The sequence below is a fragment of the Scaptodrosophila lebanonensis genome, unplaced genomic scaffold, assembly GCF_003285725.1.
Source record: "Scaptodrosophila lebanonensis strain 11010-0011.00,11010-0021.00 unplaced genomic scaffold, SlebRS2 tig00001412-arrow-pilon, whole genome shotgun sequence".
Classification (NCBI taxonomy): domain Eukaryota; kingdom Metazoa; phylum Arthropoda; class Insecta; order Diptera; family Drosophilidae; genus Scaptodrosophila; species Scaptodrosophila lebanonensis.
Window position 1 is genome coordinate 13,039,131 of NW_022060739.1, and position 26,620 is coordinate 13,065,750.

General features: G+C 37.0%; 5 protein-coding genes across 7 annotated transcripts; 3 read left to right on the top strand and 2 right to left on the bottom strand.

The window, feature by feature from the left end:
• Positions 1-515: 515 nt before the first annotated feature.
• Positions 516-1,505, top strand: LOC115630980 (protein D3). The gene has a single exon (XM_030527562.1). It carries the CDS (start codon positions 538-540, stop codon positions 1,309-1,311), a length of 774 nt encoding a protein of 257 aa, XP_030383422.1. The 5' UTR covers positions 516-537; the 3' UTR covers positions 1,312-1,505.
• Positions 1,506-1,587: 82 nt separating this feature from the next.
• On the bottom strand, positions 1,588-3,377 carry LOC115630979 (magnesium transporter NIPA2). Its single transcript, XM_030527561.1, has 3 exons — positions 3,264-3,377; positions 2,729-3,052; positions 1,588-2,661 (listed from the first exon to the last, which is right to left on the bottom strand). Exons 2-3 carry the CDS (start codon positions 3,006-3,008, stop codon positions 1,805-1,807), a joined length of 1,137 nt encoding a protein of 378 aa, XP_030383421.1. The 5' UTR covers positions 3,009-3,052; positions 3,264-3,377; the 3' UTR covers positions 1,588-1,804.
• A 112-nt stretch (positions 3,378-3,489) lies between these two features.
• Positions 3,490-6,452, bottom strand: LOC115630978 (ATPase family protein 2 homolog). Its single transcript, XM_030527560.1, has 3 exons — positions 5,664-6,452; positions 5,097-5,609; positions 3,490-5,041 (listed from the first exon to the last, which is right to left on the bottom strand). Exons 1-3 carry the CDS (start codon positions 6,085-6,087, stop codon positions 3,528-3,530), a joined length of 2,451 nt encoding a protein of 816 aa, XP_030383420.1. The 5' UTR covers positions 6,088-6,452; the 3' UTR covers positions 3,490-3,527.
• Positions 6,453-10,717: 4,265 nt separating this feature from the next.
• Positions 10,718-16,387, top strand: LOC115631327 (inactive dipeptidyl peptidase 10). The gene is made up of 13 exons (XM_030528047.1): positions 10,718-10,872; positions 10,928-11,231; positions 11,302-11,575; positions 11,639-11,906; positions 11,972-12,266; positions 12,841-12,973; positions 13,939-14,127; positions 14,184-14,308; positions 14,650-15,036; positions 15,105-15,290; positions 15,350-15,507; positions 15,823-16,028; positions 16,105-16,387. The coding sequence occupies exons 2-13, from the start codon at positions 11,026-11,028 to the stop codon at positions 16,246-16,248; spliced, it is 2,571 nt and encodes an 856-aa protein (XP_030383907.1). The 5' UTR covers positions 10,718-10,872; positions 10,928-11,025; the 3' UTR covers positions 16,249-16,387.
• Positions 16,388-18,626: 2,239 nt separating this feature from the next.
• LOC115630963 (protein EFR3 homolog cmp44E) lies at positions 18,627-24,084 on the top strand. Of its 3 annotated transcripts, none has more exons than XM_030527541.1 (9): positions 18,627-18,823; positions 20,242-20,446; positions 20,502-20,655; positions 20,719-20,964; positions 21,141-21,182; positions 21,274-21,404; positions 21,750-22,613; positions 23,088-23,712; positions 23,771-24,084. In XM_030527541.1, the coding sequence occupies exons 1-9, from the start codon at positions 18,739-18,741 to the stop codon at positions 23,924-23,926; spliced, it is 2,508 nt and encodes an 835-aa protein (XP_030383401.1). In that variant the 5' UTR covers positions 18,627-18,738; the 3' UTR covers positions 23,927-24,084. The 3 variants fall into 3 exon arrangements, with proteins under 3 accessions (XP_030383401.1, XP_030383402.1, XP_030383403.1); XM_030527543.1 differs by lacking the exon at positions 18,627-18,823 and adding an exon at positions 19,580-19,712 and having other exon boundaries at positions 23,771-23,926; XM_030527542.1 differs by lacking the exon at positions 21,141-21,182 and having other exon boundaries at positions 18,739-18,823; positions 23,771-23,926.
• Positions 24,085-26,620: the final 2,536 nt, after the last annotated feature.

Below are 26,620 nucleotides of genomic sequence, written 5' to 3' on the forward strand. Positions count from 1 at the left end.
GAACCAAAGCAGCAAAAACAGCAACCAGCTGTTAGCTAGTTATGGCCATAACTTCCTTTTGAGTTAAAACTTCCAAGAATTACGTAAGCTATAGAAAATCACTATTAACGCGACAGTTGGAGAAAGGAAGAACAATTTTAAATACACTTGTTCTGCCTACATACATATGTATAAGAGCATTTGTGTACAAAATTTGGTGTCTATACCTTGTTTCTGAGATCCAGGTGATGCGGACAAACATACAGGGGTGGATCGACTCGTCTTATCATGCTGATCAAGAATATATAGTTTGTGGGGTCTGCCACGCCTCCTTCTGCTTGTTACATTTTTTACTTCCCGCAAACCCCATATGCTCTTGTACCTTTCAGTAAAGAGTATACAAAATTATAGAGTCGACATCTTTTTAAAAATGCAACTGTGTCACAACATTTTATGTTGACTATTCACTGTGAATGGTGAAATAATTAAATCAAAAGATTTTACATATTAAGCAAATAAGGCTGTTTTTCAAGGTTATCCTATTAATGACTATAGATCATGAGTTTTGTGTGTATCAGATTAAAAGCAAACTTATTAAAACTGTCCCTTTGGAACCCAGTTCACAAAACCTTATCTAAAACTGTGTTGTCATTGACAGCTGTCAAAAATTACTCGGCACCGGCCGCCATTGAATCGACAATTATAAGTCGAACAACTCGCACGTCAACCTACTTAAAAAATTCTTCGTGGACTGCACCATTGCTAAAATATTCATCGTCCTCTATTGGTGGTAACATGGAGGAACACTGTGTTGTGCCTGACGTGATTCCAAAAGCGCCAAAGAACAGCGCGTGTGTCGAATATTCGTGCCAAATTTCTGTAAAGCCTGGTGTTGTTTTGACCCCCACGCAGGTGAAGGATCAGCCAGTTGTAAAATGGGGAGCAGACCCCGAAACCCTTTACACACTGTGCATGACTGATCCAGACGCACCCAGCCGTCAGGACCCTAAATTTCGGGAATGGCATCATTGGCTTGTTGTTAATATTCCCGGTGGAGACATCGCCAAAGGTGAGGTGTTGTCCGCTTACATTGGCTCAGGCCCACCGCCAGGCACTGGACTGCATCGTTACGTCTTCTTGGTGTATGAGCAGAAGGACAAAATCAAGTTCGACGAGAAACGTTTGCCCAACAACAGCGGGGATGGTCGCGGCGGCTTTAAGATTGCCGAATTCGCCAAGAAGTATAATCTAGGCGACCCAGTAGCTGGCAACTTCTACCAGGCCGAGTATGACGACTACGTGCCGATATTATACAAACAATTGGGTGCCTAAAACCTCATTTGTTTTTCAATAATATTGGACTTCACATTGGCTGATTATATAACTGCTCAGCAAGCTCCATTTTGGGAAACATATCTTTTAATATCAAAAGTCGGAAGACAAATTTGCATATTCACGTTAACTAGTATAGCCTATAACATACCCTATGCTTTTATGAAATAAAATATGAGCAAAATACAGCTCAAGATTTTTTGTACAGATTTTTTATTAGCAAAGTATTTAATGTACCCACAATTTGAGAGTACCGAAGTTTTCTTAAATATAAATACTCACAAACGTTCAGTCAGGACAAATACGATTATATGCATATACATACATAATTGTCTTAAAACCGCAGATTGAATGAATCTGTATGACATTAAAATTCATTACAATTCAATTCAATTGTTAACTTTATCTAATAGGCAACAAAACAAGGCAAGTGACAGATTGGGATTCAAGCTTCGTTCTATGGTTATAACTAAACTTGAAACCGTTGCTTATGTCATACCTTGCGGAACATTTCGCTAGATCCATATGAGTTTCTGTGCTTCTTGGAATTGCTGCTGACCAGCACCTCGTCATCGAACTGTGAAAGACGCTGCATTTTTGGACGCATTAGGCCTCGTATATCGTTCATATTGAATTCTAGGTCTTTAAAAGCATTGAGCATAAAGACTGCCGTGATCACTATAAGGAATCCGCATACATCCCCGAGTATATCCTCGAATCGCATGTGAGTGAACTCCTTAAAGAGTATGGCCGATGCAGTTATTACCAATGTGGTGAACATTACATAGTACACAGGAGTAACAATTCCTGTATTAAATATGTCGAGTGCTTTGTTCAAATAGTTCATTTGAATGGCAATAAACGTAATGGTGACAACAATTAAAAACCACGGCATCCAATTACCAAACACTTGTGCTCCGTTAGCGATCGCATTGCGAATAGCCAAGCCCAGCGCCTTACAAGACATTACTGTAAGGGAGCCGATGCCAGAACACAAATATATATACACAGTAACATTTCTGTGTCCATATTTAGGCGCCAAAAAGCAGGCAACAAACGCGCTTGACCCCAATATGCAAATAACGTATAATATAAATACTGGCTCCTGAATCATACCAAAAAGTACTTCTAAGTCTTCAATCTCCTTCTCCTTGGGAGAATGTATAACAATAATGGTAGATCCAAGAATGCAGAGAAAGCAGCCAATTTTACCCAATAGGTTTAGTTTTTCATTAAGAAATTTCGACGCCATGACAGCAGAAATAATCACTGATAGTGCACCCAGCGGCGTAACCAATGAGGCCGGGGCAAAAGCGTACGCAGTGAAATTAGCCGCCTCGCCTAGGCCCACTGCAAAGCATAAGGGCAATTGTATATTAAGAAAAAATACATATTGCAATGATAAATGCATACTCACTAGTCAAGAGACCTGCCCACCAAATCCACTCGCGAAGATATCCAAACCCACCTGCAGAAGCGCGGACCTCGCCATGCCTACCTTGTCTTATCAGGGCTTTCTTTTTAATAATAAAACTTGAGCCGATGAAGAAGCACGAAGATATGGCCAATCCCACGCCCACATAAAAATCAGTGGATGAGTAAGCTTCAGACAACGATGGTGGTGATGAAGAAGATGCAGTTGTGGCGATGGAGGGGGAGCCAATGCCAGACTGCAGCGATGAGGTTTCGCTATTCATTTGTATTTACCGTAGTTTTCGCTTAAGGGTTGATAGTCGAAGCTCTAAAACGGGAATCCGATTAAACCCATAGTTAACTATGTGTAAACATGCTTAAGTTTTATATTTAAAATTAATTTATAAAATCATATACATATGTATTCATATATAATTTTTATACATAAGTACGTATGTACATGTATGTAAATAGCAAGTATATGACTCATGCCAAACCGTTTTTTATTTATATGCTTGCACAACTAAATAAAAACTCACTTGATCACTAAACCATCCAAATCCGTTAATTATATCCTGTTCACTATGTTTAAAAGAAAACAAATAAATTCGTGTCTTCGTTCAATGGGGGTGTTTGTTGTTAAACTGCCTTTCCTATTTCGGTACATGGAAATTATATCGATAAGTGCAAATATTCCGATACTTTTATTATCGATTACAACAAATACCTGTAAAGCATCAGCATTCAATTAAGATAGCCGACAGATTTCGCATTCATTTAAGTTTATTTATGACATTCAATATCTATTTCTTTCTCAGGTACCGCTGGTAGAGGTCTAACAACTCTGGGCTTGTACGGGGTAGCACAATATTCAGTGCATACTCGAAATGACGGCTCTGAACATGATGTGCATCAAAGTTTTCGTCCAAAGCATGCAAAGCAGCTTCGTGGCAGACAGCTTGTATTTCTGCTCCCGTATAGCCCTTGGTGAGCTCTACTAACGTTTCCAGATTTACTTCCTCAGCTAATGGCATGCGTTGTAATTTTATGGACAAAATTTCGCGGCGTGCAGCAGCATCCGGCATTCCCACATATACAATGCGGTCAATGCGCCCAGGTCGAAGGAGGGCTTTGTCAATCATGTCTGGGCGATTTGTTGCGGCCACAATGGTTACATTCTTTAAATCCTCCACACCATCCAGCTCGGTGAGCAACTGCGTGAGCACTCGATCCTTAACTGAAGCTCCAGAACCACCGCTTTCGGCGCGCTCGCCGCCAATGGCATCAATTTCATCAAAGAAAACAATGGCTGGCGCTACTTGACGGGCTTTCCGAAACACCTCCCGCACCGCACGTTCCGATTCACCCACCCACATGGAGAAAAGTTCGGGTCCTTTGATTGAAAGAAAGTTCAGCTTACTTTCGGTGGCCAAGGCCTTGGCTATCATAGTCTTAGAACAGCCGGGAGGGCCAAACATCAAAACGCCACGAGGCGGCCTAATTCCCAGTCTTTTAAACTTTTCTGGGTGCAGCAGAGGCCATTCTATCGCCTGCTGAAGTGTGAATCTGAGTGCAGATTGTCCTCCAATATCGCTCCACTGCACATTTGGGATTTCGACCTGTACTTCACGCATTGCCGATGGTTTGATGTGTGTGAGCGCAGCCTTAAGATCCTTGAATTTCAAGGGCCGTGCGTTATATTTAGTGGCTGCTAAGGTTGCTGTATAAACCAAGTTGGCTAAATCGGCACCAACGTAGCCGTGGGTTATTAACGAAACTTGCCGAACCTCCGACTCGTTTAGCTCGTGCTGCACCTTACGGAGCAAGCAGTTAAGTATATCTAGCCGACCAACGGGTGTCGGCGGTCCCACCTCAATCTCACTGTCCAGGCGACCAGCGCATCTTATGCTGGGATGCAACGCGTCAATTTGTGAAGTAGTTGCCAAAAGAAATGTACGTTGGGCCTCTCGTCTGCTGCTCAGCTTATCTAGCATCGCCAAAAATGCCAAAGATACACGCTTCACCACTTCGCTGCTCTCTTGCTTGGGGCATAAATTGTGAACATCTTCTAGAAGTATTAGCGTTGGTTGCGGGTAATGGGCATATGCCCTATCAAAGTGCACAACGAGTTTCTTTTCGGTTTCTCCCAAGTATTTGCTGTACAGCTCACAGCTGTTAATTCTAATCAGCTGCACGAATCCTGAAGTATTAATAGTCTTCGCCCTCGCAATGGCAGTTGCATGCATAGCTTCGCAGATCATGGACTTGCCACAGCCGGTAGCACCATAGAGTAGCACTCCCCTAGACACCTTCATGCCTAAAAATATAACCATTTGGTAACTTGTTGTAAAACGAAGATGATTTTTTCTTACCTTCTGGCAGGAACTTGTATCCTAAGGCATATTCCATACTATGTTCAATCAATTGAATTTGATCATCAAGCCCACCTATGTCAGCTTTAGTTATTTCATAATTCCTCCCTGGATCCTTTAAAGCTTGTTCTTTGGCTACGCCGAGTATTTCCACAGTTGTTGCATTTGTTACTTGAAAGAACTGTTGGGAGTTATTATCCAGGCTTAGCTCTGCTAATGCTTCCTCCACTGTGACTTTGCCTTTGGAAAGCTGATCATGCCAATGTGCTACGCTAAGGATTAGCGCCTTGTTAAAAAATTTCACATGCAACTTGCTGCTTTGACAATATATTAAATCAACGATTTTTTGTTTAATAACTGCTGCAGCATCTTTTAATTGCGTTTGATTTAAGCCTAATTCGGCTGCGTTCTCAAGATGTAGAATAACATTCGCGGCTACTTTTAAATTGTTTATTTCCAGAGCAGCAATAGTCGCTAGGTTTCCATTTTGGGCGCTAAAATGCAGTCTGTATTCTAAAAAGGAAGTAGAACTTAGCAAAAGAAGAAAAATAACAAGGTGTTTCATACCTTTCTCTGATACAAACACTGTCGTCAAAAAATTGTCGGGCACGGGCCATAATATGCGCACCAATTGCTTAACAGGTTGCTCCTGCTCAGGTGCCGGCATAATTACAACATGCTGGCCAATATGAAAATTAGCCAGGCGTATTGCACCCTCAGACATGAAAAGTAAGACATTAGTATACTTTTCCGGTAGATAAGATAATGATTCTATTTTAAATTTGCGTGGTTGCACGCTCCTCGTGTACAGCTTTCCATTGCGAATATACTCTATATCGCCCTCCGAAACAGAATTTCCCAACTCTGCTTCAAATGGAAGGGGGCAGACACGCTCGTGAGTTTCCCGGGCTTCAAAAGTTATGTGCGCGTTGCAAGCTTCGCAATAATACCAACTTGCTTGACCTTTTTTGCTGTTAGATTTTGGTGGCATGACCGGGAATTAGAGCTGTTACACTATCGACGATACTGACGATGGCATTAATTTTTGCGAACTATCGATGACTTCCATCACTATCGACATTATCGTCGTCATTAGCTGATCCACCAACCGCACAAGATATGCACGTATGTATGTTGTATGGTTAGTGGGAATGCATAAACTTCTTGCGGCGATGCGGACTGTGAACGTTGGGTCTGAGTTGCCATTTGCTTTAGCAATTTTTCAACTCCAGAGGCAGTGGTTTGGTGCGCATGACGAAATGTGTCTGTCAAAGCAAGTAATTTTCAAAAAACGGTCACAAGAGTAGAACCATTTCTGGTTACTGACTGTTACTTCAAACATGACAAAAAAATATAGTTTTAGAGAATGATTTTTCATTTTATTAATGCGCTCCTTGGGGTTATGTGTTACATTAGACTTTATTTTTATCTAGCTGCAAACTTGCATGTGCAATAAAACATTTTAAATAAAACTAATTTTAAGTAAGACATTTATAAAATTTTCTTATCCCTATGTACGAGTTACCTCGTAATCAAAAAAAAAGAAGTAATTTAATTTTGTTCAACAAGAAGTGAATGTGATTCAATAAGAGTTTTTTTAAGATTAAAAATATCTTATTTATAAGAATTGATGTTTTAGCACATATATAAGCAATTAACAATTTTCATAACGATATTAAATTTTGATAAATTTATAAGGCCTTTAAAAAGTTATGAAAGATTTTTAAACTCAATAACTTCAAAAAATTGAATTATAATATTTAAACTCCTAGTAAAAAAAAGTTCCATACAAAATGTATGTCTTTCCCAATCCGCAAACTTTTGTAATTCAAGCCAAAACCCACATCCATATAAATACATACATATGTATCTTTTAATCTCTAGCGAAGATTCTTGTATTTTATTTTACTGAATATAGTGCTACTTAATTAAAACGCAAATATAAAAGTACTTTTAAAAATTTGGCTTTTTCATATTTTGTCGTCGAAATTATTTTAAATGTGCATATGCTTATTTATATGTGCAATTGGGCTAACTTGAGCTGACCCGTTCTGAACTAGCTCTGTCAATCGGAGTCACACAAACAACTAAAGGCTTTAACGCTTACGTTGGTTGTGCATAACAATGTAGCTGTTGAGCTTGACATCAAAATTAAACTAGAGTTTCTAATTGTGATGGAAATTTTGAATCTAAATACCGCAGAAATCTGAAAGTCCGAAGTGACATCATAGGTCTGATCGAAAAGAAGAATTTGACTTATATACGAAAAGTCTTGGTTTGTTGATAATTTTTATCTCATAAGTCAAGTGACTCGCATCACGTGCATGCGCAGTAAATGCTCAATGCTCTTCATTTGATTGAACCACCACGTTTTAATTACATCACGATGGGTAGGTGGCAGTGTCAGCAATTTGGCAAAAGTAGAAGAGAAATTTTTATTTTTCAAAATTGTCATAGGAATTGTTAAGTAGCCGTGCATACACCTATACATTTCATAAATACATTTTTATATATATTTTCGTTATAGCACAATATATACAATTAATATATGACTTGAAAAGATGCCTGCTCTTTGCGTGACAATTTTAGACATGAGCAAACTACCCTCTATTTCGAAGAGAAAAATTCTTAGTGCATGGCTTCAGTTGTTTTATTTGAAGAGAATATGTTATAGAAATGTGCAGAGTTGGTGCTTCGAGAGGTACTGGTTGTACTCGGAAAGTTATAATGCAATTTAACTTAATCTTTAACATTTTATGACAAATAAAATCGAGCTTTGAACGGTATATATTGATTAGACCGGCTAGGGATCTATCTCTTTTCTGCGGTATATATATAAGTTTATATTAACGTACATTTTTATATTAGTATATATATATATAACTATATATATCCTCTCACTCTCAACAAAGCCAACGGCAGCTATGATTTTGCAACACACAAAGCAAGAGAAAACAAAAGCTTTCAGTCCCGGATTTGCTGCGCTTGCTAACGGTCTTCCCAAATATTTTAACGCAACGTTACGGCGATTTTATTTTGTTAACATTATATATGTATTAAAAGGTTGTGTGCCAATGTGTTGGGCAAAAGAAGATAATGGCTTCAAATGATTAGAAACATAAGTTTTATAATAGTGTATTTAGCCATGAATGTTATATTCAATTAATTTAAAAATATATGAATCGCCACTTAAATTATTCACATACTAAAAATGTCATTCTCCGTAAAGTGAAGTGAGAAGCTAAATATAATATATGTATGTACTTACATACAAACATATAATATAATAAAAATACATACAAATGCATGCATATAAATTCCTAGTCGAGTGAAAAAAATAAACGCGTGTTTTAAATGTTTGAGTAAAATATAGTAAAAATACCCCAAATTTAATAATATACATTTGTATGTACATATGTGTTTGCTCGCCGTGGTTTCGATATTTTTACATATGCATACATACCTACATATGTATATGCGTACTTTCTTCTTGGTTGGTATTGGTTGTGTGTAAGCCTACATATGTATGTGTATACGTTTCTAATAGATTTTGTTTAGGACTTATAAAACAATCTTTTAAATTCTTGATGTAAAAGTGAGGATTTGCTTAGCAAAACATACTCTTGTAATCATTTTAATTGCTTTCTATAAAACAAATATAATCCAAGTGAATAGGCATTTCTCTTGCTGAAGACGAATGACATTTCATAAAGTTGTTCATTTTAATTATTATTGGGTCGGAATTGTCATTTTCTTCTTGGGGAGACCAATCTGTCAAGTTGATTACAATAATCTAAGTTTTAAATGGTCTTGGAGCATATGAAATAGTGTTGTGTAATGTAGGTGTTTTTATTCGCGGTTCGCGTATGCCCTGTCAACGTTTCTGCATAAGACCCATAGAACAGTTTTCAACTGAGTGTGATGGATGATGAGGTAGGTCGGAAATTCAGAAATATAATTAGCATTAGCAAACATCCGCGTACTTGGAAATATATACATATACAAGATACTATTCTGTTACAGATCTACGGCAGAGAGTTCAACGTGTCCTTACTTATTTGCTGCTTTTTTAGTCTACAAATACAAGGTGGCCATTCTGAACGGCTTTGGATTATGAGGTCATGACCAAGCAAGGATGTCAGTTTATTATTTATTTTGAATTGAAATATATTTTTAAAAAAGTTATTTTATAAACAATGATAGTTCCTTTTTTTGTATATCTAGAAATTTAAAAGAAATTTAATAGTCAGTACAGAAAAAACGTCCGCAATAGATGTTTGCCCAAATATAAGAAGTGCAGAAGCTAAAGTCGGGTGTCCCGACTTTGAAATACTCTGTATATATGTGTAGAATAATTATAGAAATTTAGTTCTTATAGTCTCCGAGATATAGGTGATTATACGAACGCCGTTTCCGAAAATCCTCCATTGGGAAAAGTGGGGGAAAATCAAAAAAATAAAACAAACTTGTATAGCATACACACATAAGGCAAAATTTGGTGTCTCTAGCTCTTATAGACGGACAGAAAGACAGACAGGGCTAGATTGACTCGTCTTGTCTGCCACGCCTCCTTCTGCTTGTTACACTTTTCACTCCCCGCAAACCTACTCTACTCTTGTTCATTAAATGTACAGATGTACATACATATGTATGTTAATTTACAATTCAAAGTATGTATAATGCTGATGTGATGATGATGATTATTTATACTTGCATGCAGGTGTAAATGGTAGTCCGAATGATAAACAATAACAGATATTAATAGTAATAATGATAAATGGAATGATGCTATGCAAAATATTAATTTGATGCATATACATAAGTATGTATGTACTTATATATTGCTTACATTTATTGACATTGTTATTTTGTAGACTTTCCAACAAATCACTTGCTTTTTCCAACAATACAACAAATACATAAGAATAACGCATGGTTGTAAATTATACTATGCGCAAAAACGTATCCACCCTGTGCAACGATATACTACGAACATAAAGCACCTACAATGCCCATCTCTATCTCCTTGTATCTGTCAGTGTGTGTACTACGTACTGTCCCCAACTGTTTGATAATTTGTGTTATTTGCTATTGCTGTATGGGAGAATCGAGAAACCTATTTCTATATTTTGAACTTCTTTGAATGCCAAGTTGTAGATCTCGGTAGGTAGATTATATACCTTATATTCGAAAACGTATCGCTCATCTGCACTGTGAAAAGATACTTGATTCCAAATTACAGCATCCCAACTCTTACCGTTTGGGCGGTGCGTTGATGACTAATCAGTCAGTCAGTCAGGACAAACTGTTTTATTTACATACATTACATATGTATGCGCATATGTAAATACATATGCAGATATTATTCGCCTTCTTACTACTAGCGACAAACTATGGTAGAACTCGAATACCTGTTAGCTACCGGTTAGCTACCTGTATTTTATTTTAGTTAATCAATAACCTTTAAATTACTAGCTGGGTCATAATTTTTAGTGCTATCGTGCGATGCCAATGTTTTGTAAATGTTGAATTCTGAATATGTATGTATATGTTCATCTTGATTATAAATATCTACTATTCAAACCGATTAATAATAATACCCTAAGCAAAGTTGATGGCGATCCAATTTTCCTTTCATTTGTGTTCTGCTTCTTCCACTGCATAAAAACCAACCTGTTCACACATATTTTCCAGATCTCATTACTGGAGCAGACGATGTTTGAAACAAAACAATGCGTCGGCAAACATGACCATGACTATTACCCTATAATTATTTGTAAGTTATTTTAAGCATTCTTAACCAACACATCTGTAAAATTATTTTATGACAGCTTTTGATTCCTTAGCTCATCTGAGCCAATCTTTAATTTATTGAACGCTGAAGCCTTCAAATTCTCGGTTGTTACGACCTCCCTAAACTGTAATAAAAATGCATGCAAATGTAACTACGGACCGCGGCGGAGGAGGTGGTTCTTGGAGACTACCACCGGATGAAACTTTGCAAGTGCAGGACCCTAAGCAAAAAGATCAAGACTTAGATCTGGATGAAGGGCATAATTGGCGAAGTATAATTTTCTCACTACTTGTTATTAGTTTTGTGATAGCTGGAATTATAACTGCTATCTATTTATTGGGGTATGTGTGTCCAATATAAATGAATATAAAATTCAGTAATATATATATATATATATATACTATTTCACAGATATGTGGATGAGCTCTTGTATTGGTCGGGACGCAGAATGATTTTAGATGAGTATTTGCAGGGAGAATTAACGCCAACACGATTACAACCTTCTTGGGTTACAACGCAGAAGTACGTTTTTCAAGCCGATGATGGAGGGCTCGCAATTTTGGATACAACGAGAAACTCAATTAATATTTTAGTTACAAATCATACAATTCGTCAACTAAATGTGGGTGGATACCAATGTTCTCAAGATCTTAAGTATGTTTTATTCAGACATAATGTAAAAAAAGTAAGTAGGGTTAGAGCCAATTCAAAATTATTTCAGGCAACGTTTTTTTGTTAACATTTTCAGATTTTCCAAAAATCGTTTACTGCATTCTACACAATCTATGATGTAGAAAACGACCATCATATGCCTGTAAAGTTAAAAGATTCATCAAAGGTACAAAGGACTCGTCTTCAACATGCTGCCTGGTTAGGCAACACTACTTCCATTATAATCGTAGCTGACAATGACATATTTTTAAGACAATCGCCTTCCATGGAAGAAGATATTAGAATAACAACAACAGGACACGAAAACAGTATTTATAATGGAGTTGCAGACTGGCTTTATCAGGGTAATATTTAAAATGGATGTATGTACATAACCAATTTTTATTTGTTTATCTTACTCTTATTATAGAAGAAATTTTTGATAATCCGGAAGCAATTTGGTCTTCCGCGGATGGGACACACTTCATGTTTGCCTTATTCAATGACACCAAGGTTGGAATGATGACATATCCGTGGCTAGCATCTGGAGCTATAATCGCAGGTAGTGGCATGACACCAGGGAGTTCGTTTCCTGAGACGAAAAATGTCCGCTATCCAACGCCAGGCACTGCCAATCCAGAAGTACAGCTGTGGATAATAGATATCACTAAAATTGGTTCTATACAAAAATCTGAATTAAAACCACCCCCGTCTCTTGATGGCCAGTAAGTTTATAGAAAATATTGTATTTTAAAGTTAAAAATGCGCGCTGAATCATTTTAAAAAAATGTATGAGTTGTATCGGCTGCATTTATTTTAGATATTTTGTGCTTCACCATTATTCTTTTATGACTACAAATGCATTTCTTAAAATATTGGATTGAGAAGCCAGGCCAACTAAATTGGCAGTTATAGGAAGAATTATTTTCATCAATGATTTGTTAATATAGTTAACCACGACAGAATAATAATGTCAAACCAAAATCTTGCTAATATAAAGGAAAATTATTCATCACTATTGTGGATGGTGAATGACTAACGGTGCAGCGACAGCATGTGGCTTTTGCAATTCCAAATATAAACTTCAGCATTTATTAATCCAATTTTTAATGCGAGAAACCTTAAACTATACCAAAATAGCATTTCAGATCTTGACAAATCTACCACAATTCCTCCAATTATAGTTGTCCTATTAAAACCACAAAGTTATAAATTTTAATTTCCATTTTTACCCATGTTCTATGTATATATTTAAATTTATATTCTAACTACATTTATTTTAATAACTATTCCCAATAGGGATTATTACCTTACTTCAGCAGGTTGGGTCTCTGATAACAATCTGCAAGTGTCCGTGGTTTATATGGTACGATCCCAAAACTATAGTATTATTGCTACATGCGCCAAGGAACGAAACTGGACATGCTCGGAGGTAATTTAATAAAATAATAATGTAGTGATGTAGGGTAACTACATAAAGTTAAATAAGAAGTATTCATTTATAAGCTAATAGATGATAGATGTTATACTTATACAAAAAAGCTCAAAATTTGAGCAATAGCTTGCAGCTATTAATTGTTAATACAGTTTTGAATTAAATATATTAAATTTAAGTAGTATTTTTGGCAGTTTTTAATTGTAAATACAGTTTTGAAAAACATATATTTTATTTAAATAGTATTTTTTATGTATATGATAGGATATGTAATTATAATTTGAATTATAGACTTTGTTTGTATACTCTTAAAAAAAAAACTAACTATATAATAAACACTCAACCACAATTGGTAGTCGGAATAAACTCAAAACTATATAATTTATTACCTCAACAAAAGATAACTCTACAACCGATTAAAATGTAATTCTTATTTTATATAATTATATAATATTTAATATTTATAATTTATAAGATAAAAATCAGAAAAAAGACTATCAAAACTACATTGTGCAAGGCCTAATCAACTGTGCATCTGTTAAGTAGTAGAAGCAAAAAAGTTGCCTTCCGAAAACTTGTTTTCCCATCCGACTCAGACCAATACAGATGGGTTTTATACTACAGTACACTATAAGTATATGAATAATATATTATAAATATTAGACCTCAGCAATTCTCATTAAATTGAATTTTGTCAAATATGTACATTCCGTTTTAGTAGCTCACTAAATTTGAATTACTTAAAATATTTAGTATATCTTGTGATGCCCTAGTTTTCATTTTTGCTTTATAATTGTTGTGCTTTTAGCGGACCAGCTTTTAATGTATGTACATATATACAGCATAAGGAAAAAAACTGCAAAAAATACAAAATTAAAGATAGAAATAGTTTAATTAAAGTTTAAAGTCTTGAAAACTTGTTAAAATATCAATGCGTATTAATAAACCTTAATATCTTTAAGATACACTCTGAGCGTGCACCAGAAGATGAATGGTTGGATGTTTTCCCTCATCCTGTATTTGCGCCCGATGGTAATAGTTTTCTTTTACTTGCAAGTGTTCAAGAATCTGGTCATGATCATTTTACGCATATAAAACACATCACTATAACTCAACAAAGGATTTCAGTGATATCCCACGGTCGCTATGAGGTAGGCAAGATGTTTCCATTTCGGAATTTTGTTAAATAAGGGCTTTTATTTGTAAGGTCTTGAAAATACTCTGTTGGGATACAAAAAATCACATAGTTTACTATTTGGGAACTCAAGATAAAAGGCCTGGACAAAAACATCTTTACACTGTTAAGGATCCAGTTCACGATGACACAAGAAAGTAAGTAGATACTTCACTCAAATCTTTGTCCAGCAATATAATTCTTGAATCGAAATCGCTTGCGAGATGCTTTGTAATTTTTTATAAATTACAAATATGATTTTTTACGCTGTAATATTACAATTCGCTGGAGTGCGATATTTTTACTTATTATCGTAAACTATTTTAAGTAAGTTCTTGGTTCTATAAAAACTTAATAATATACGTAAGGTGTACATTAAATTTTAATAAATTAAAGTAATGTGGTATATGTTTATCATCCCTGCCTCATCCAGAAATGAACATTTTTATATTTTAAGATTTTTCAAAATAAATTTTTTTTACCCAAAATCTGTTCACAGGACCGAGCCGCAATGCATAACATGTGATTTGGGCGAGGCTCTTTGGAGTAGCCGATATTACTACATAAACTGCTCGCATTTTGACGCCTTTATTACTCCAACCAATGGAGTTGCTACAAATATAGGAATTGAGTTCTACATTTTGGAATGCCAAGGACCGGGTCTTCCTGTGTCAGGAGTGCATATGCACAAAACCCACAGCTTAGTGAAAATCTTATACGACACCCGGCCATTCTACACTGAGCGCCTGCAAAAACTGGCATTGCCGATACAACGTTCATTTGAAATTCCATTGCCGCACGGAAGTAGAGCCCAAGTACAATTATTGCTTCCTCCCAGCTGGCGGGAAGAGTTACGCGATGCTGCTTTTCCTGTTATTGTGGAAGTGTATGTATGGTAAATTTTTTTTATATAATAAAGAGAAACAAATTTTTTTTTCTCTTAATTTACTTTAGAAATGGACGACCAGGCTCAGAGTCTGTGTCCGAAAAATTTAGAATAGATTGGGGAACGTACATGTCATCGCGAAATGATGTTATATATGTACGCTTGGATGTACGAGGTGCAAAAGGGCAAAGCAAAAAATCTTTATATCGCCATTTAGGCGGAGTTGAGGTTCAAGATCAGATTTCTGTACTAAGGTAAGTTTAATTAATTCTATATACTTCAGTTTATTTTTGATTGCTTCTAATTTAAATAGATACCTCTTGGACACTATTAGTTTCCTAGATGAAACTAGAGTTGGCATCTGGGGCTGGGGCTATGGAGGCTATGTGACTTCTATGGTTCTTGGAACTCAACAAGATGTTTTCAAATGTGGAATTGCGATCTCTCCAATTGCAGATTGGCTTTATTATAGTAAGATTATTAATCAATGGAAATATCTTAAACCCTAACCCAAAGTCCCAAAATGTATACAAAACACCACCTAAACTAGAAGAAGACGCAGCTGATACCAAAAACAAAATACATATTTATTCAAAAACCTAAGGGGCATTATATTTAAGTCCACGATAGTGGCGCTTTTGTTTATGTTTACTTCGGTTCCTTTTTACTCAGTTGCTCTAGCTTTCCATTCTTGTTGTCTTATTTCGCTAATATCAAGCTCTTCTATATACTATATTAAGGGATACTCTCTTTTATACTCAAACCATAATGATATATTTATTGCAGATTCTGCTTTTACTGAACGCATACTAGGCTTGCCTGCTGAAAATTATAAAGGATACGTCGAAGCAGATGCTACTCAACGTGCACGACTCATTAAGTCCAATTCATTTTTCTTAATACATGGCTTGGCCGACTCAACCGCACCTTACATACATGGTGTTCAGTTAGCCAAATCATTGACCGATGCAAATATATTATACCGATATCAGGTACTAAAAACATGCATTCTTAAATTGCTTAGTTAAGCTAGAGCTTATTTATAATATGTCCAATTTCACTTTGTAGACTTACGCTGATGAAGGTCATGATCTAAATGGTGTTCTTGAACATGTTTACTCGTCAATGGAATACTATTTTTCGGAATGCTTAAGTTTGGATCCCGATGACACTAAGCCAGATTTGGAACAAAGTATGGTTCCGGCAGAATAATTGTAGAATGTATTTGTATATATAGTAGGATTAATAATATAAGATTTAAAAATATTATTTGTAAATCATGAATTATAGTAGCTCTTCCAAAAAGATATAGATAGTCTTGCTGCAAAAAATGCGAGAAACAATCCCATTATTTTGTCAGTTTGTTAACTTATTATGAATCGGTCAAATCTGTAGTTGCTAGTTCATATAGACACAATTGAAATAGTTAAAATTATAGATTTATATTATTTTTTTATTTTCATATATTAATTTTATAATGTGCCTATAATAATTATATAATGCCATGCTTTCGGTAATATCATAATGAGCACACAATGGCAATCAACGTCCAATTAGGTTTGCGCCAACTTCGTGATTGTGCGGCAGAGCTGCTAACTATGATGTTACATTAGATTACCTATAGTACCCCAGACGTCCAAGTAAACCATAATAACATCAATCAAAAGGTGCTCCATTTATTCGCCTATTGTGTTCGACGTCAGCAAAAGTTAATTCGTACCATTTGCTTTGTTGGCTTTAATATTAAAGTTTGCAGTCAGGTCGCAAGTCATTAGGCAACTAATTTTTTCAAAACATGTACTCACGGCAAACCCAGTCAAAGTCAGAAGTATTAATCATGAAGCATAGTGGGCACCTTGTCTATCACCAGTGCGAACATATAGTATGTTTTAGATGGAGTTACACGAGTAGCGGTTGATAAGAATACCGATTATTTGTTGATCGAACAGTCTGTTCGGAAGAAAAATCGGGTTAAATACAAACGAAACGCACGCACTTAGGCGCAAAAGCCATTGCGTTAGGTTTATCCAGGGCAGGGATCCTAAAACCAGTTGTCACATCACGTTGATGTACCGAAGAATGAACGCAGCAAATCGCTTGCATAAAGCATCGGCCGCACCCAACCAATTTCTACAAATCATGACTCTTTTAAATTCACCACCTTGCCGCCATGTTTTACATGCATACGTAAAAAATATACATAAACACGAATTCTGACTCGTCACAGCACTTTACCTACGAAAACATCTGCAGATTTGATTCGCCAATGTATGTATCGAAAAAATTAAGCTTATCAATAAAAAAAACCTGACTTCTTTTGTAAAGATAGAATAAATTTTAGATTAGTAAAAAATATGAAAATGTTGTGTTGTGTTTTTGTTATCAAAATGGTATACATATTATTGATCAACACGACTTTTTTTACAACATTTTGTTTTATATTTGTGGCCAGCAGCACTAATGTGCCATGTTCCACATGTTTTTAACTTGAGACGTAAATAACAATATGTGAATCCAATGTGTGATGAAAATACTTAAACAGACAGTTAAATAGTCCCTCAGACCGTGGATATTTTTAAGTCTCGGTGCCCAATGGCATTTTTGACACACCACGGAGCTCTAGTCATTAGACGGAGGGAATGGTTTTGGACAACCTGGAGTTATTGTAGATGGCTATCAGGGGTACACCATCCACTGATAACAATACCTGGACCAGAAAGGCATTTCCTAAACACAAGCATAATTCGTGGCGGTCTGGCTGATCTGGTCTTAAGCTTTTTTTCATCCAACTTGAAATAAATAAATAGCTGGACGGAGCACTAGTCATTAGACGGAGGGAATGGTTTTCGACAACCTGGAGTTATTGTAGGTGCCTATTACCGGTGCCCCACCCACTGATAGCAATAGCTGGATCAGAAAGTCCTTATTTGTGTGTGTATATATATAAATATGAATATGATTTGTTAAACTAACAGCTTTTTTGCATTTATGAATGAACATAGTATCTACGAGCTGAGCTTTCACAAATCCCCTGAGCTTTGCAGCAACTTTTTATCGTTGAAGCCTGCCAAGTGTGCGGACAAAAGCTTTCTGTGCCAAAATGATTTTTGTAAGCACTTTCTTCATATTCAGTTGTTCTACTTGCTGGGTAAGGAAAAGTGTGCCTGCAAACGAATGCGTCTCTTAAGGACATACAAATAATCAATTATCAAGCTACAATTTATAGCACTTTTCATCCTAATTGTAATTTTAACTTTTCTTATGCATAGCATTGCATTGCAAAAGTTTCATGCGGTGTAACTTGTTGACTTAAATGGAAGTGTCAAAGCAATCAACGGCAGTCAATACCTGTATCGTTCCCCCTCTAATATAATTGTTTGTGGGCGTTGAGCTGTATAAGTGTGGTACCAGTTTATGTATGTATCATCAAGCATTGTGTTTGTATATACAAACACAAAAATAAATCGTGTGTTGTTACATTGTTTAAAATAATACAAAAGCTCTGAGTTCACAACGGAAACTCTTTTTCCTTTTTTTCTTCCTCACTCTTTCTCATGCTCCTGTGTCATTAAGTACGCATCAACAGCTGATTACAACAACAGCAATAACTTGAAGAAACCACATCATCTCGAACACGAGCATGAAGTTCATGGTCAATACCTTTACATCTTTGGTATTGTAAAAGTACGAGCGCACACGAACATGGCGTTAATCCGTTGCTGCTTCGAGCCACCGGAATTGCCGGAATTTTTCGACGGTTTTGTGCAAAAATGTACAGATCCAAGCTGTAAGTAGACCCTATAGTGATTATGTGTCCGTATGCATGGTTGTATCAGGTTAGGTCAACTTAAAATGAAGTTATAGCCATAAATGTAATCTCTGTCGAAGCTCTGCCCGCAGCCATTGTTGTTGTTGCTACTTAAGCTCAACTCTGTACTGCGCACATGCTCACGCAGACACGCATAGCTACAGAGAATTGAAAACTCGGGGCACCCGACTTTAACTTTTCCACATGTTGTTTTTGTGGGAGTATGTTCATAGTATTTAAGAGTTCAGCTCACTTGACTCGAGAATCCCTTTTTATACTCTGCGCCCATAGTAGTTTAAGAAGGAAGCATGGCATGGCCCATAAAAGTATATATGTATATTCTTGATAGCCACATCCGTCAGTACGCGTGTCTGTATGAACGAAATGACCTTAGCAAGTACAAGAGCTAGAATAGCCAAACTTTGTAACAAGGTTCCCCTCTAGGCAGCTCTATTGTTTGAGCCTTGGTCGCAAATTAGACGTAACCATTAATTTCAATCTATTTTAAAATACAAAACAGAATTTTAGCGTATGCATTTTAATAAAACAGTCTCAAAGCTCAAAGTAACATTTTTTTCGTATTAAAATCTATTAAATAAAATTCAGTGCAGTCCATAACTCTACAACCATTTCAAATTAAACGTTCCTCTGAAGTGCAGCCAAGTTCACCTACCCATAAAAGCGTTGCCACAGCGTCGCAGAAACAAACACAAGTCGAGCAGCTGACTGCTGCGGACTCAAAAACAAAAATTGGCAGGGGAACGAACAGCCGCAAAAAGTGATAAAAATTTATCGCGACTCCTATATAATCATACACAAAACAGTGATAAAGCATAAAACATTTGCCCCTTTGCAGTAGACATGCCTGGTACGCAATTAGTAGGGAGAGAATAAGAAAATAATAATAACACGAACGCGATAAAAGCAAAGGCAAGAGGCTAAAAGTCTCATTGACCTCGGCGAAACGGAGTGAAAAATTGTGGGGATGACGCATCAATCAATGAAAACTATTTGAGGAGTATTTGGGGGCGGTGTGTTTTTGTTGTTTCTAAATAGGCAGGCAAAGATCATCGGGAAAAACAACAGCAGCAATACCAACCGACTTTATGACACACACAGACATACACTCGCACAACATACTGGCGTGTGGAGGCGATAAGATTAGTTACTATATACATACATATGTATGCCATAATGAGAAATATACCTTGCCACCTGCTAGCTGGATGTGCGCATACCGATATGTAGTCTGTACACATTTAAATTGAAATAAGAAATAATTCCAAACCGTGAAAACATACGCGTTAATAATAGTGGCGACATGTTTAGCTATCGTTGCCTGCGCGTTTGTCTACCAAATCCCTCTAATTCCTGTGCCTGTCCTTTTGCTCTACTAGGTTGTTGCGGCTGCTGTTCGGCGTTGCGGCCACGTTACAAGCGTCTAGTGGACAACATTTTTCCCGTCAATGCTGAAGATGGGTTGGTCAAGTCAAACATGGAAAAGCTTACATTCTACTCGTTAAGTTCGCCGGATAAGTTGGATCGAATTGGAGAGTACTTGTACCAGAAGGCAACAAAGGACATCAACCGCAAGCGTTACAAGTAAGTGGATTCACGTTTCAGATGAACTTAAGCATCAATTTGTTTGTTTGCTCAGACTTGCTGAAATAGCCATGGAAGCCATGGACTTGCTGCTGCAAGCATGTCATGCTCAGACGACGCTGAATCTGTTTGTGGAGTCATTTCTACGCATGGTTCAAAAGTTGCTTGAGGACTCGAATCCCAACTTGAAAATAATGGCGACCAATTCGGTAAACAGCAACTGTTTAATGCTTATCACAATAAAAATTATAATGCCACTTAACCTACCGCAGTTTGTAAAGTTTGCCAATATAAATGAGGATACACCTTCATACCATCGACGCTACGACTTCTTTATTTCAAAATTCTCGTCCATGTGTCACAGCGACAACCACGATTTACGGGACAGCTTGCGCCTGGCAGGCATTAAGGGACTTCAAGGTGTTATCCGCAAAACTGTTTCCGACGATTTAGTCGAAAACATTTGGGACGCACAGCATATGGAAAAAATTGTTCCCTCACTTTTGTTCAATATGCAGGTGAGTTCGCGATTTATTCTTTTAAATTACGAAATTATACTTTTAGACCGCAAAATTGGTATATAATAAAATTGTAATGATTTTAAACTAATTTCATTATTTTCGTATTACTCATGCCAACCTTTAAAAAAATCAAACACAAACACACAACAAACTATGTACAACAACTAACACAGTTTTGTGTAAACGTTATGTTTGTGAAGAAAAATTTAATGGCGGTAATTTAATGACATTATAATCAAAAATTATGCAATTGAATTGCAATTAATTCAATACTTTTAATCCATTTTTCTGTCAAAAACTAAACAGACCGGTGATTTGACTCCTGTAGAGGATGCAACTCATATTACGCCGCCAGTACTAGCTGAAGAGGTACTACGGGAATTAGTGGGACGCGCCTCATTTGGACACATTCGCAGTGTTCTGAAGCCACTGCTCATGTAAGTTGCATGGAATCCCATATCTTATTATCACGATTTACAACATCGGATTTAGGCCTGAAATTCTGGTATTAAAATAGAATTAGAATTTTCCTTAAAAAGGGTACATAACATTGTTTTCTTTATACTAAGTAACTTGCATAATGCGAATTAAACAAAAATGACAACTTTTTATGTAGGTTTTAAATTCTCTACAAACACATGAACACGATATGATGTTCACAACCAATTTTTGTAAAATTTGAAATCATTATTAATATTATTTATCCTTTTGGGGACAATATTTCGATAAGTACCATTAATACAAACTATTATATTATGTTCTATTTTGTTTTCTCTCCATAGGCACTTGGACCGACACGAGTTGTGGGTACCAAACACCTTCGCTATACACACGTTTCGCATTGTGATGATCTCCATACAACCGCAATATTCCTATACCGTTGTCGAGACGCTTATGCAGCATTTGGACAATAATTTCAAGTCCTCACCAAAAACACGTACTTCATTGGCCGTGGTACTGTCCAAGATCATAGCCATTGCAGCGGGCGAAAGTGTTGGACCTTCCGCCTTGGACATCATCAATAATTTGTTGACCCACTTGCGCACGAGTGTCAGCACAACCACCGAAATTACCGCCGAGGAGTCACAGTACCAGGAGGCATTGATCAATGCCCTGGGCGAATTTGCTAATCATCATCCAGACTATCAGAAAATAGAGATAATGTTGTTTATTATGAACACAGTTCCGGATTTGTCCAAGAAGAGTAAGAGTGATCAAATGCTTCAAAATATATTGCTAAAGTCGCTGCTGAAAGTGGGCACACAATATAGCACTGTATCCTTTGAGAAGGCCTTTCCGGCATCATTTCTGCAACCATTGCTGCGCATGGCACGTGCTCCACATGACCCAACGCGCATGATTGTGATGCAAATCTTTCAGGCTTTGCTCGATCGCCACCAGAATGAACAAGTGTTGAGCACAGTAAGCGTCAAACCATACACAGCGTTGTCCCAGGAGCCGCCGTCACGTTCTGACATAATTTTTACGCACAAATATGGCGCCAATATTATGCAGGCGCTTATCGATAGCATGGCGTTATCGGATCGCGTGGATGCATTATCTTCCAGTTACAACACAGCAGCACTGCTCATTGTTGAGATGTCTTGCAGTGAGACGGTGCAAGAGTTTCTACTTTTTATATTGGGGTAAGTACAACGCAGGAGACATTCAAAATCCGTTAATCATTTGAAAACAATGGTAGTGCGAAATATTTAGATGTCAAGAAGACCTGCAAATTATTTTTGCAGAGGTTGAATCACTATAAGGTCTGACAAACAGATACGTAACAGAATGTGACTGCGAAACACGAAAAGATAGACGGACATTTTTATATCGATTCATACTAATGTGGGCCTGTCACGCCTCCTTCCGTGTGTACACTCATACAAAAATAGTATACTATTTGGGTACAGGGTATACATTTTTTTTTTATTGTTGTGTCATTGTAAGTCTAGAAATATTTCGGACTACCCTCGTAAGTATCCTATGGTCGCAATATGCTTATTTTCTTAAGTTATTACTGAATAATTCGCCGAAGTGACCAATCGCTAAAATGTTAAAATTGTTAAGCCAACTCTTATTCATATTTTCATGCAATTATTTGCTTCTTACCTTTGCAGTATTCAGCAGGTGGCCCATACTGTGGAAAGTCTGGGAGCCGTGCACAAATGTAATTTACATTCGATAGCTATTGCCCTGTTGGTGCTCATCTCACGGGTGACTGGCATTAACAATCTGCTTGAATATGCACAGAAAATTGTTGATGCGCGTCGTGAAGAGGCTCCTTACTATTTAGCCCCATTGTTGGAACCAAAGAAGACCTCGGCGAAGAACCTGAATTTGTCTCTTCCGCATTTGGCTATCGATAAGTTAGCATTGGGCGAGTGCCTTCAGAATGCTGGTATGGATGCACAGCGTCTGAATAGCGGCGCACCATACGCTCTACATCAAACCGACAATCCCGCTCATCGCCACTCCTGGGTGGAGTCTGTAAGCGCACATATGACACAGCGGAACAGCTCTGCTGACTTGACCGTTTACACAGGAGATGTTGATAGCGTAAATAGCTCGCCAGGTGTATGTAAACGTGTATTGTCGCAAGAGTACACTTTTGATGCTATGAAACGTGCCTTGGCGGAGCCTACGGAAGCGGCAAAGCGCGAGCAACGCGAAAAGCAACTTCAAATTGTACGCACATTCCGCGAGAGCGAATTTGACGAGCTGGTTCGTCGCACTGAGCCCAAGGTAAGCCAAACAGAATTCAAAGAGCTCCTTCTAATCTAATTGTTCCTTTTCCTAACAGCACGATCTCATACAAAATCGACTTAATGAGCTGTTCAATTCGCTGGCCATGGAACGTCAAATAACTCAAAGCGGTGATAATAAAACGCTGCAGTTGCAGGCCACCAATGATAAGCCCATCTATGAGACAAATTTCCCGGAATTGTTCTATTATTAAAACTGTATTATTCTGATATTCAAACTCCGGAAAATTATGGCGTTTTACGGAAACCGGAGCATAGTTAACTGCTCGATGTCTTTCTCAATTAAATACAAATTGTTCGTATATCTTAATAATCAAATTGTTACTAATAAATGAATTTATCATACATACAATGTATGCAAATTCTTGTGTATGTTATAGTTCTATAGTCATGTAATTTTATTCATATAATTGCAATAAGAATGTTTTGTGCTTTTTATACCCTGTACCTGAAAGACTACATTAGTCTTATTATGTTTTTGTAAAGTGAAAAATGTAAGAAGCAGAAGGAGGAGTGGCAGACCCCATAAAGTATATGTATGTATGTATACACCTAATTTTGGTCCAAAATTATATATGTATATACTTATATATATATATATATATATATATATATATATATATATATATATATATATATATATATATATATATATATATAAACGGCGTATGCCTTGTCTCTATGCGTGCCTGTGTGCAGTACAAAGTCGAACCAAAGAAGCAACAACAGCTGCGAGCAGAACTTGTGCATATATACATATATATATGTATATATATATATAAATATATATATATATATATACATATATATACAAAATCTTTGACTTTGTACTGCACACATGCCCACACACAGGCACGCATAGAGACAAGGCATACGCCGTTTACATAAGATCGTATCCCAATGAAGGTATAAACGTTCACATTTTTTTGTAGTTAATTTTTTAAAAATTTATATAGTTATTCTACACATAGGCACAGAGTATTTTAAAGCCAAGCTTTAACTTTAACCGACTTTAACTTTTCCACTGCTTTTATTGTAAGGCTTTGCCTGCTTCCCTTTACTAAGTTTAAATGCTGTGCATCAGTGGTGGTTTAATTTGCGGTTGCTTATTCTCTTCATTCACTCCCGTAAGAGCAACACAACAGACACAATAACACCAACAACAGCAACTGCCTAACATAATGTAATCTCACACACACACGCTCATACGCCAAAACGCGTCGCCTAATAAAGTTCTTACTTAATAAAGAGTGCCGGGACGCTCTCTCTCTCTCTTTACATTCTCTTTGAGTACAGCGGGGACGATCTCAAATGGCGACCGTCAGTGCTTTTATATTTAATGTTAGGATTGTTTGTTTCAGTTCGGATCGTGCCTCCGCAGCGTTCAGACGTGTTGCTCGTACTTGGATCTTAGTAAAATCGGAATTCTCGGCACACTTATGGTGTTCCAAATAAATTGAAAAAACAAAACCAACTGTGTCGGTGTGTGTTCATTTATAGAGAAAAATTAATCGAAAGTGAAATACGCAAAAATTCAATCATTTTGATTTGAATAGTGATGCGTTAGTTTTTCTTCTCGACACATACATATTCATGTGCATAAAATATATTTTGTTGGTTTTAAAATGAAGTGTTCAACAACACTTGATGAATAATTATTTGTGCGGTGCGAAAATGGTTCAGACGTGCGACTGGTACTTCTACACATAGGTACAGATTATTTGAATGTCAGGCCTACTGAGTTCAACTTTTCCACTGGTTTTTTCTTAGTAAGGCTTTGCTTGCTTTCCTTTTCTATGTTTAAATGTTGTCCATCACCACCCAGGTTTAATTTGCGGTTGCTTATGCCCTTCATTCACTCCCGTAAGAGCAACACAACAGACACAATAACACCAACAACAGCAACTGCTTAACATAATGTAATCTCACACACACACGCACATACGCCAAAACGCGTCGCCTAATAAAGTTCTTACTTAATAAAGAGTGCCGGGACGCTCTCTCTCTCTCTTTACATTCTCTTTGAGTACAGCGGGGACGATCTCAAATGGCGACCGTCAGTGCTTTTATATTTAATGTTAGGATTGTTTGTTTCAGTTCGGATCGTGCCTCCGCAGCGTTCAGACGTGTTGCTCGTACTTGGCTCTTAGTAAAATCGGAATTCTCGGTAAACTTATGGTGTTCCAAATAAATTGAAAAAAAAAAACCAACTGTGTCGGTGTGTGTTCATTTATAGAGAAAAATTAATCGAAAGTGAAATACGCAAAAATTCAATCATTTTGATTTGAATAGTGATGCGTTAGTTTTTCTTCTCTACACATACATATTCATGTGCATAAAATATATTTTGTTGGTTTTAAAATGAAGTGTTCAACAACACTTGATGAATAATTATTTGTGCGGTGCGAAAATGGTTCAGACGTGCGACTGGTACTTCTACACATAGGTACAGATTATTTGAATGTCAGGCCTACTGAGTTCAACTTTTCCACTGGTTTTTTCTTAGTAAGGCTTTGCTTGCTTTCCTTTTCTATGTTTAAATGTTGTCCATCACCACCCAGGTTTAATTTGCGGTTGCTTATGCCCTTCATTCACTCCCGTAAGAGCAACACAACAGACACAATAACACCAACAACAGCAACTGCTTAACATAATGTAATCTCACACACACACGCACATACAGCAAAAACGCGTCTAATAAAGTTTTAACTTCATAAAAGAGTACCGGCACGCTCTCTCTTTGTGTTCTCTTTGGGTACAGCGGGGACGATCTAAAATGGCGACCGTCAGTGCTTTTATATTTAATGCTAGGATTGGTTGTTTCAGTTCGGATCGTGCCTCCGCAGCGTTCAGACGTGTGGCGCGTACTTGGATCTTAGTAAAATCGG